The sequence below is a fragment of the Cavia porcellus genome, unplaced genomic scaffold (assembly GCF_034190915.1).
Source record: "Cavia porcellus strain 051 isolate PalLab524CR breed Dunkin Hartley unplaced genomic scaffold, mCavPor4.1 scaffold_15, whole genome shotgun sequence".
NCBI classification, from domain to species: domain Eukaryota; kingdom Metazoa; phylum Chordata; class Mammalia; order Rodentia; family Caviidae; genus Cavia; species Cavia porcellus.
Window position 1 is genome coordinate 67,305,041 of NW_026947498.1, and position 12,426 is coordinate 67,317,466.

At 36.9% G+C, this 12,426-nt stretch overlaps 1 protein-coding gene across 2 annotated transcripts in view; it reads right to left on the bottom strand.

Moving 5' to 3' along the window:
* Polq (DNA polymerase theta) overlaps positions 1-12,426 on the bottom strand; it is a 147,428-nt gene that overhangs the window by 58,825 nt on the left and 76,177 nt on the right. For both annotated transcript variants that reach the window (XM_023564894.2, XM_063225057.1), the window contains exons 20-22: positions 8,294-8,487; positions 1,841-1,978; positions 197-371 (exon numbers count right to left, since the gene is read on the bottom strand). In XM_023564894.2, coding sequence (XP_023420662.1) covers positions 197-371; positions 1,841-1,978; positions 8,294-8,487 — 507 coding nt within the window. The remainder of the gene's footprint in view (positions 1-196; positions 372-1,840; positions 1,979-8,293; positions 8,488-12,426) is intronic.

Sequence of the window (12,426 nt, forward strand, 5' to 3'; positions counted from 1 at the left end):
CACTAAATCTCATCTCCATATTTAGCTGGCTTCTAGCTACACTTCGTGTGTAGTTATGAGTTTTATAAATGTTGTAGTACTTCACTGAACCCAACAATCAATCCTTGAATTCCTTGGCCATCATAAGCAAATGTTACACATGTAAATCTTCTCCTTTCAAAATTGGATATTATTCATATTGAACACTTTCCATCACCTGTAGCCGTGTGAGACTGTGACACAGGATAGATTCTTTCCATCCTAAGAAAAGGATTCAGACGCTTTTCCCGTTGCAGTGGAAAGACTACTTTGGTAATAGCATTGGTGATTCTTCTCCATTCCAGGATCAAGCCTGGTAAAGGATGCAATGCCTTTAATTTATTCAAAACATCCTGCCGAAGAAATATAATAAAGTAAGACTGGACTCTTATTCAAATTCTGTAGCAAACTAAAATCTTTAGGTAGAAAATACAATCTCAAAGTTAAATTTGATAACCTCTATACGCACAAAAAAACTGTGATTGATAGTCTATAAAATGCAAAAGTGGTGATGCTGAGTACCATCAATTCAGGGTGAATTGTTTAAAATCAATAACACATCAGTCAATGAAGTAACTGTCTCCTGCACCCTGTCAAGAATTTATATCATCTTTTTTTAATCTATTTCCTCCTCCACTCTTTCCATGACTCCTTTCTTGTTCTGATACTTAAATGGCTCCATATTGAGGAAATCAGGAGGCATTTATTTTTAGATGCTTCATGTTTCTATGCTATAGACTTCTAAGAAACTAATAAGGAATAAGAACTGGTGAGGTGAAAGAGAGAGACTATAGAAAAGCTGAGCTAGAGAACAGGGCTGGGGACACTTTCCATGAGAAGACAAGTTACAGTTCATGGTTTAAGAGTCAAAACTCTATAGAAGGGCAGCGTGGACATCTCTCCTCATTAGCTGTGGCTGCATTTTCTTTCCTTATTTTTCTAATGAAATTTCAATGAAAATCGGACATTAAACTCTGTCTTCTTTCTGACTAATACATACTATTTGTATGGACTGTCAGCAAATTTCCTTTGAAAATAGCAGATTATGTTCGTGTGTGTGTGTGTGTGTGTGTGTGTGTGTGTGTGTTTGACACAAGATCTCCCTATACAGTTCACGATGCCCTTGGACTCACTTTGTAGCCCAGGCTGGCCTCTAACTTGCAACAATCCTCTTGCCTCAGCCTCCCAAGTGCTGGGATTACAAAAGTGTCACAACACCTGGCTAAATTGACAACAGAGGTTACAGTAGAATTGTACTTTTTTTTTGGGGGGGGGGTACTGGGGATCAAACTCACAACCTCTCACTTGCTGGGCAGATGCTACTGCCACTGAGCTATATCCCTGGCTAATGTTTAATTAATCTTTTTTGTACTGGGAATTGAACTCTGGACCTTGTACTTGCCCGGCAGGGGCTGTGTGGCTGAACTAAATCCCCAGCCTTTATATTAACAAATTCATAGAAAACTTATTATTTCCCTCTGGAACTAAAAAAAGTATGCTTTTCTCTATACCATTCTCCATGTAACTATACAGATTTCATTATACTGGAAGACCAAGAGTAGTGGCTGATGATCATTAGATAATGTTAAGGACTTTATTTGTTTTACTGCTAAGAAAAATGTAACTGCTGATGCAGTTAATGGTCGTGATTTTTAATGCCCAAATTTTGTGGAGTACTGAGCCACAAACCAGTTTGCTTGCTTATATGTGAGTAAGTTGGAGTGGTGGGCTGTGTTAGATCTTGATTTCATCAGCATTATTTTGAGACATTGAAATGCTAAACACACCTAAAACTGTGCCCTTTAACTATCCCAGAATGTACCTTGCTGGTGCTAAATCGTCTCCCGAGCCTCTGCTTCTGTGCCCGCTCACTGCCTCTTCTGGTAGAACCCAAGGTTTTCTTGCTGCTTTGGATTTTCATCTCTCCATCTGGTGGCAACTTCAGTTCTAAAAACAGAACCTGCAAGAAATTAACGTTACTTTATTCAAGAATCAAATTGTAAGTACTGACCTTTAGAAAATATTTTTAAAAGTTATTTGAGAAAACAGTCTGCAGTTTAACATAGGATGGAAGAAAATATTTCTTTGGCCAATTTAAAATTATCAGTCTTAAAAAATGATGGTAACAAAAATGTATGTGTCAGGTTAAGCTATCTCTACCCTGATCTGGGCACTATTAAATAATACTAACACAGCTTTTCAACAAGAAACAAGAGCGTGTACATGCCATGCTGAGCAGCTGGCAAATAGGCTTGAGATTTGAGGAACCTCTGAGAATTATGTGCTGTCCTAACTGCCTCCTGAAGTGATAACCAGCATGGTTGCTTAAACATTTAACCCCTATGGAATGTCAACACAGAAACATGTGTGTCCACCCAGTGATGACAAAATCACGTGTCACATAAGGAAGGAACGGTCTGGAAGCTACCAAGTTCCCCTACCACAATCCTGGATCTAGCAGTTCCGAGATACAACAAGTTAAGAGCAGGTACAATCCAAGGTGGCCATAATGAAGATCAGAGAGTGGTAGGGAAGCACCCACTGAGGAAGCCAGGCCTTCAAAGGGAGGCACCCAGACTCTGGGACAGAGAGAAGACCCCTACAAACCTCATCCTAAGGCAAATTAGAGGGGTCACATGCCAGCCAATTCAGAATATTGCTTACTGTGCCTTTTCTTTCACTTACATATCTTGAATGGGTTTGAACGAACCTTGGATTATTTTGCAAATATTAATTCTGAAAATTAACATCATTTGCATGATTAAAAGATTTCTTCCCCATAAATTGGATCAGCCCAGGGAAAGCTATGTCTGTGCCTCCCCAAGAGGACAGTGATGACAGAAAGATCTGACTCCAGTTTACAGTTAGAGGTGGTAACAATCACAGTCTTGGGAATCAGAGGTATTATATATCAGGGATTTTGATAAGGATTTAGCCGTAGAATTGTGTTACATTATGAATATATGCACACACAGGGATTAGGGCTGCCACATTTAGCAAATAAAATTTCAGGATGTTTAGTTAAGTTTTAATGATATGGAGCATAACTACACTAAAGTACTATCTGTCATTCATCTGAAATTGAGATTTAAAACTGGGCAGCCTATGTTTTTCAGAAAATCTTGGCATAGATATCAAAGGTATATGAATGGCAGGAGGACAAAATGAAGTAGCAGGGAAAATGGACCATTACTAAAGTAAACAATAACGCAATAATCCCAAGTAGGGAGATTTATGAGTAAGACAACACAAACATTTCGAGTTACTATTTAGCAAGCTTTTGAGGTATATAAAAAAAGCTTTAAGAGTCTCTCTAAGTTTTTCAGACTGGCCTTGAACTTGACATTCTCCTGTCTTAGCCTCTTAACGTGTTTTAGGTTTTCATGTTAAAATAGAGGATTCCTGGAGAGGTAATTTCAATATAAACTTTTATTGTTGTAAAAAACAAGTTTTCTTCAGAATTAATCATGAAAAGTCCATATACAAAATACCTTTCCAGGAAACTTTCATTCGACCACGAAGACCTAAGAAAGAGCCAGTATAACATTAAAAGCCATCTGCTTCAGCCTAGAGTTTGGTCCGGTCTGTGGTACATGGTATTACAAGGGCACAAATTCCAGGATTGGCTCCACCCTTGCTTGTGCTAAAACCCAGAGCTTCTCTATTTTTGGTAAGTTTCCTACATACTTTTATGTGAAATCAGCTAAGGATTCACTTGAAGACATCTGGACTAGACATTTCAAAAGGTAGCACACACATGCTGGGCATGCTGGTACATGTCTGTGATCCCAGCACTCAAGAGGCTGGGGCAGGAGGATCACCATGAGTTCAAGGCCACCTTCAGTTATATAGTGAATCCAAAGCCATCCGAACTACACAGCATGAGTCTGTTTCAAAAAAAGCAAAAAGTACACACACAGCACCACCAAATTGCACTGAATTCATCAATATACCACATAATTAAAGGAATAAGATTTAGTTTTCAATAAAAAAATGTAACCCTGGTTTAAAACCAGGTACTTTATAAGCATTTATAATATGCCTTGTGTGCTTACTATGTGATGGTCTCTGTTCTATGCATTTCACTGTTATCATTCACATCTCAAAAAACTCTATTTGCTATATATATCATGACCTCACTTTACTGATGAAGAAACTAAGTCACAAAGTGTTGCTGCACTGGCACAAAGCCACCACCTGGATCCTAGGTGGAGGAGGCGGCACCAGTACCACACTCAGCTCTGACCACGGCGGCCCCTCCCACAGGGCGCATCAGTGAGTCCTCTGGAAGACAAGGGGCAAGTGTGCCCGACCCCCTGCTAAGGCAGCCCACCTGCCGCTGCAGAAAAGGGTGGGAGTGAGAGGAGAGCCTGCGGTATCAGCAGTGAAAATAAAATACAGGTATGTGTTGTCGAAGTTTACGTAGGTGACAAAAAACTAGGTTTAAAAAAAAGGAGTCACGAATAGTCATTTCTTTGTTTGCATCGCAGAAAAATATCCAGTTTCCTACCCTGAACAAAGATGTGGGCAGAGGCCAGGAAGGGGTCATGACAGGACTAACTCTGCAGGGGCAAGCTACCCTGGTATGGGACTGCAACTACAAATTATTTGTTCAACAGACAGATGAGCTGTAATGTATGTAAATGTTTACATGTGAAAACTATTATGGTAAAAGAACAATTCCTTTTTATTCTATTTCTTCATCCTGTCCTCCATCTCTCAGAGTTCCTTCCCTCCCACAAAAGATCTGTCTCCCCCATTCCTATTATCTTTTGTTCTGCTCTTTGTTTATACTGTGAGTTTCTCATATAAGAGAAACTATGCAATATTTAAAATTGTGGGTCAGAATTATTTCACTTAATATTATGGTATCAAGTTGAACCCATTTTCCTAAAAGTAATCAAATTTATCTTTCTTTGGGACAGAGCAGTATTCCACTGTGTGTAATACCACATTTTCTTTATCTATTCATCTGTTTAGAAATAGGTAGGCTATTAGTTGCGCTACTATAAACATAGGTACACATATATCATTGTAATATGTCTTTTAACTCTTCTGGGAGGATACCTAGGAAGGTGATACTTGGGTTGAAATGAATTTCTATTTTTACTTTTTTTTTTGAAGAATTGCCACAGTTTCACCAACAGAATAGAAGTATTCGCTTTTGCCCATGATCTCCTCAGCATTTATTATTTGATGTCTTGATGACAGTAATTCTTTCTATAAGAGATGAAATCTCAGAGTTGTTTTAATTTGTATTTCTCCAGTGGCCAGAGGTGTTAAACATTTTTTCAAGCATTTATTGGCCATTTTTACATCTTCCCAAAAAATGTCTATTCATTTCAGTTGTCCATTTCCTGATTTGACCTTTGCGGGGGGGGGGGGCTCTGATTTTTTTTTTTTTTTTAGTTCTCTATAATCTATAATCTATAATCGTATTAGTACTCTGTATAACGATAGCACAAATTTTTTTCTCATTCTGCAAGTTGTCTCCTCACTCTATTACTTCCTTTGCTGTGCAGAAGCCTTCTGACATAATTTATTGAGTCTTGATGTTATTTCCTGCACAAATAGGATTCTGCTCAGGAAGTCCTTGCCTTTGCCTACATCTTCAAGAGTCTGACCTATTTATCTTCTAGAGGATTGTTTCTGTTTTAATACCTAGATATTTGCCCCACTTTGATTTTAGTTTGTGTATGATGAGAGGTATAGGTCCAGTTTCAACCTTCTGCATTTGTACAGTCTTCCCAGCATCGTTTGTTAAAGAGGCTGTTTTTCCTCTAGTGTATACTTAGTCTCCTTTGTCAAAGATCAGATAGCTCAGGATGCCGGGGCTTTTACTGCATCTGCTACTCTATGCCATTGGTATGTATCTGTTTTTGTGCCCCTATAATGCTGTTTTATCACTGTGGCTTTGCAATATAACTTGAAAATAGGATTGTGATGCTTCTTACTTTGTTCCTGTTTCCCAGGATTGCTTTTGCTTTATCTTCTGGTTTGATATGAATTTTAAGATTGTTTTCTCTTACTCTGTGAGGAATACTGCTGGTATTTTGATTATGATTACACCAAAAATCTGTATACCATTTTGGCTTGTATGGTCATTTTTACAATACTAGAGATAACTGTCCAGGAAAATTTCCTGATATCCTCTTCAAACCTCCTTCACTAGATTAGTATACTTTTCATAATGGAGGTCTTTCACTTCTTTTGTTAATGCCTAAGTACTTAATTTTTCTTGAAGCTGTTTTTTTTTTTTAATTGGTACCAGGAATCAAACTCACGACTCAGCACTTGCAAGGCAGACACTTATACTGCTGAGCTAAATCCCTAGCCCCTCTTGAAGCTGTTCTGAGTGGCATTGTTTTCCTAAAGTTTGACTTTTCCCTTTCCTATATATATCCTTATTATTTCTTTCTCCCCTGCCTAATTATTCTAGCTAAAGTTTCAAGTACTATATTGAACCAAAGTGGTAACAGTGGACATAATTGTCTTATTCTTGATTTTAGAAAGTTTTCAGTTTTTCCCCACTCAATATGATATTGGGAGTAGGTTTGTCACAAATAGCTTTTATCAGATTGAAATAAGGTTCTTTTATTCCTATTAAAAAAATTATCATGAACAGATACTGGATTTTGTGAAAGGCTTGCTCTATGTCTACTGAGATGATCGTATGTGTGATCTTTGCTCTTGCTTCTGTTTGGCATACATTACATTTATTTATTTGCATATGTTGAACCATCCTACAGTATTTGAGATGAATACTCCTTGGTCATGATATATGATCTTTTCAATGATTTTTTACATTCTATTTGCCCATATCTCATTGAAGATTTTTGAACCTATGTTCATTAAAGAGACTGGCTTGTACTATTTTTAGTTAAATCCTTATCTAGTTTTTGAATCAAGGTGATGCTAGCTTCCAGGAATGAGTTTGGCAGTACTCTTTCCCTTTATATCAAAGAATTTAAGGAGTATTGGCATTATACCTTCCATGAAGTTTATGTAGAATTCTCAAAGGAATCCATCGGATCCCAGGTTTTTCTTAGCTGGTCAGTTTTTTATTACTGACTCAATTTTATTTCCCATTATTGGATTATTCAGGGCTTAAAAAATCTTTTTAGTTCAGTTTTATTAACTCACATATATTTAGGAAACTGTCCATTTCTTCTGGATTCTACAATTTATTAGAATATAGGTTTTTGAAGTAGTTATTGCTAGTAATCTTTTGGATTTCATCAGTGTCCACTCTGATTTCACCTTTTTAATTTCTAATTGATAAACATATTTTTTTCTTTTTTTGTAAAATTAGTGGAGGATTTGTCTATTTAATCTTTTGAAGAGCCAGCTTATTGATTCTTTTTTATTTTCATTAATTTCATTAATTTCCACTCTGATTTTTATAATTTCCTTCCTTTTAATAGCTTTGGAGTTGAATTGTTCTGGTTTTGCTAAGTCCATGAAGTATATCATTAGGTTATTAATTTTTGTTTCTGATGTGAGCATTCATAGTTATGAACTTCCAACTTAGGACTATTTTCAACAAGTTCTAGAAGTCTTGTGTCTTACATAGTACGATAAAAAACATGGTGAATTCTGCTGCAAAATGTCATATAGTGGAAAAGCACTTTCATAAAAACATTATAGGGTGTTCACATGCACCTTATTTACTGTATAAGTACCATGTAACTATACTATACCATGTAACTATACTTCCCCAAAGTCAAAACGACCATGAGAAGTAGACATTTTGTTTATTTTATTTATTTATTTATTTATTGGTACTAGAAATTGAACTCAGGACCTTGCTCTTGCCAGGCAGGTGCCTGTACTGCTGAGCTAAATCCCCAGCCAAGGTAAACATTTTGAATTGAAGTAGTTACAGAAGCACAGCCTAAAACACAAAAGAGGAACCTCCATGTCAGCTTTACAAACTGGCAAGAATGAAGGACAAACATTTTGAGGGATATTAGTAGCAACATATCTTTTACAATAATACATTTTTCAAGAATTTAATTTCACCATATTTTTCAATCATACCGCATGTGGTGAGTCTCTTCACTGACACAGCCAAATCTCATATACCTTAGAAGTGTTCTTTTCTACTTTCCTACCTAATAAATACAAATATAATTATTACTTAGCTGTTAGAATACTCTATTCTCATTCTGGTTAACTTTTCCAATTTTTGGTATTTAGGCAAACATATTTAGGAAACACACAGCATTTTAACTCAAAAAACTATCATCTAACTTTCCTGTTTCCATGATCCTACCTCTGCAATGTCATCTGCACTGGTGAAGGAAAAACTATGGCCGGCTAGTTGATAGGCCTGCATCTCAATTGCATCCAGCTTGGCTTGCATGACGTGCTTCTGGCTTTCACACTCCACAGCACTGAAGCCAATTCCATTTAATTCTAGCAAGGCCAAGCAATACTGAGAAGGCATTTCCACCTTGTAGAAAATATCTGAAAGAAAACAGTAACAATAAATTGTTAGTTCATCACCTATGTGACTGGTGGTCAGCATTACCTAAACTAAGTAGAATTGGGCTCCAACAATCCAGAGCTGCTTCCCAAGCTGTCCTTCAGCATCCAGTGTCCTGAGAAGATCCTCAAACCAACAACAAAAGGTGGCAAGGTTTGGTCACTCAAATACTGCACTACTGTGCTTGTCGATAGAATAGAAGAGCTGGCAATCGTGTCAAGATTCTAGATTATATTATTCTTCTCCCATGATCATGCTTCTGGCTTCTACTCTTACAAAGAGTAAGGCAGCCCACCTTATTTGCTGAACAAACTAAAAAGGATTAATTCTCTTAAATTTTTTCCAATATTCCTGGTCCCACAGTATACACATTTCAAAGAACTATGGATGTTTTATATTTCCAGTGCTTATCAGAGAGTAAAGCAATAAATTCCCAAAATAAAAATAAGTATTTTTATATCTCCTGATATTTCTCAACTGAGCAGGGATTCTAAACCAGTTTTCCCAGAATTCCGCAGATGCTTGATAAAAAGGATGGAATTAACAGACACTGCATGGACTCAGGCAGCTTATTCACTGGCTCTCTTGGTAAGCGCCCCGGTGAGAACCATTACCTGCGAGCCTACTGCCACATGGGCTGAAAATCAAGCACCCTTCCCCTGCCCACCCCCTCCCCACTTAGCTACTGGGGATAGATGTCTCAGCATCTCTTGGGAGGATGACCATATGCAGTATAGCAAATATGGGGGATTTTCTTCTATCTTCTGTTTGAAGGCATAGGTTGTTTTCACAGTTTTGTTATGTTTCTTTTGCTCTACTCAGTATTCTCAATTGGTTTTATAATGTTCTATTTTTTTGTTTGATTTTACAATATGCAATTGACTGGACAGCTACTGTTAAGTTAAAGAGATATACCATAGTACATATTACTACTATCCCAGTATCCTACTGTAAAATCCTGTGCCAATTTCACTGCATTGTCTCGATTGGCTTTGTTCTGTCTTGTGCTGCTGCATTTTTACTACTTTCAAAATAAAATTTAAAAAAAAAGAGACAGACACAACATGCTCTGTGTGTCAATATCTATATACTGTTTTTGGATATTTATGATGATTATTAGTATAATAAAGGCTCTACGAAGACTTCTGAAAAAAGCTACTTTAACTGAAAGTTTTAAAGCTAACCATTACTTAGTATAGAACTTATTCATGTCCTAAAAAATAAGTATCCATTGAATGTACTGTTGCAAATGCTGTCTTTAATCATTAAGAAAAAAATCCACACTGAAGACTTCAGCTTCCAATAGACTGGGTCATCAAGACTCAGAGCAATGCTAGTCTGCCCTGCTCAGCCCCACATATAACACATGTTGGCTTTATCATCAGGAGAGCTCTCCAGGGACACCCACAAGCTCCATCAAAGGCGAAAATAGAAATGAAAGACACTGGACTCTAATACTAAGCAAGTAGAGTCTGGCTTTAGGGGCTGGAGCCACAGTAGAAATTCATGTCACATGGGGTTCAGTGAAATGAAGTTCAGCCTGCATAGTAGCACGTGGAGAAGCACAGAGTGAGTGGATGATAGGGGCGGCAGGAAGGAGCACGGCTGTCATGAATCAAAGCTTAAGGAGACACAGATCTCGGAAACAAAAGAGAAAGGACTGATTCCCCAACTTGGTTCCCCAACTTGGTTCCACAACAAAACTCTCTGAAAAGGCTAATGTGATCCTTTGATGTGTTACGACCTGGTAACCAGGAAAGGCAAGAGCAAAAGCTTTGTAGAGAAAGCCTTTTCTCACATTAGTCCTGCAAGGCTCCAGTGATCAAATCCTGTACAAACCCACAGAAACAGAAATATATGCAAGGTAATAGAGAAGTAATACTTACATGTGAAATAAAGGAAATAGAAAATAAAAAGATATAGAAGGCAAATTCTGTCTTGCACACACAGATACATACATACAGTTATATGTGCATCCTACATACGTATAATCATTTCTTTTCTTCCTTTTTTCCTTTACCCTATTCCAGTTTTCTTTCTTTTTGAGCACTTTCTTTCTTTTTCATTATTACAATATCTATTACACATTTTGGATCTCATTATTCTTTCATTTTTTTTACACTAAGGAGACAATATAATATTTATAAACATGAGTCTGATCTATTTCACCTATAAGTATGGTCTCAAGTTGCCTCCATTTTCCTATAAAAGCTTCAAGATTATCCTTTTATAGCTGAGTAATATTCCATTGTCTAAACATACCACATTCTTTTTATCCATGCTGCGGTTGATGGGCATTTTGGTATGTATGTATATGTGTGCAAGATAGATAACTATACTACTAATACCTGTTAGTTCATCAAAAAGGACAGTGTGTACCATTGTTTTATTTCTGATCATTTTTTATGTCTAGATCTTGTAACCTGAACAACTACTTCTAAGATAACAATATGCAATATATTAACTAGTGTTTTTTTAAAAATGCAAATTCTGGTAGTTTGAAAAGACTGAAAAAGTGGAAACAATTCTAGTGAAATTAAATAATAATATAAAAGAAGAAAGTAAATAAAGTGGAGATAGAAAAAATATATACATACAAGACTAAAAGATGCTATTAGCAAGAGGTTTATGCCAATAAATTTGAAAATTTAGATGAACCAGATTCTTAAAATACATGTGGCTTACCAAAATATAATAAAACATACTTAAATGATCAGATGTACTTAGTTATAAAATTGAAGTTGTACTTATTATCTTTCCACAAAGAAACCACTTATAGGCAAATTCGACCAAAATTTCAATGACCACATAATCTCAATGAAAGGGGCTGAGGATTTAGCTCAGCGGCATAAGCGCCTGCCTTGCAAGCGCATGGTCGAGAGTCTGATCCCCAGTACCGATTAAAAAAAAAAATCAGTGTCTGTAATCTCAATGAAAGATAAACTACAGAATAAAACTGCTTACATTCTGCTTATTCATATCATTTCATGAAACTGGAATAATTGTGTTACTAAAAACAAAGCCAGCAAAAATTATACTTAATTATACTTATTCCAATGAATTGGAAAGCTGAGACAATATGATTTGTACATCATTATTATACTTTGGTACTTGGTATATTGATTTTATTTATAGTTTTTGTTTTTATTTTTTGGTACTGAGGATCAAACTCAACCTCATGTTTAACAGGCAGGCACTGTGCCACTGAGCTATATCCCGGTTACTTTGCTATTTAGAAAACAGTTACAAAGTCATACCAGATCAAAGGTTAGCACAATCTTGACATGGGGACTATTCCTATGCCATGAAAGAGCAATGCCACACTCAGAGAAACTTGTTCAGACATACAGGAGACATGTACACATATAAGAATACTTCTATAGAATAATTATATAAAACAGGAGCTTGCAGAGGAATCAAAGTGAGAGGGTGTTACTCGGGAACCAGGAGGAAACTGGCAAGAGTGGAAAAAACAAAAAAATAATTAAATGATACAGAAGGAACAGAACACATTGTGGAAGAAAGTAGGGACCTGTCACGGAGTGTAACCCTGGCAGTGTAGAAAATGAATGGCTACTTGGAGATAAGCTTGGTTCAGTCATCCAGAGTTCAGAGGGGATTCACCCAAGAGCACTTGGAGTTAGAGTCCAGGAGTAGCACCGAGGCCAAGAACTCTCATTTAGAACACATAACAGTGTAGGAGAAAAAAAGAGAAGAAAAGCAGCATGGACAAGAAGCTTTCTCACGGCGAGGCGGTTTTCTTGGGGAAGGACAACAGCCAGCACGACACATCTCACTTATCTGAACTTGTGTAACTATTCCACTCCTTGACTGCCACCTTACATTCCCAGCAGGAGCAGAGACACGTGTTGTTTGAGCTCTGTTCCTTATTCCTAAAATGGTAGAAAACTTCCATTTTA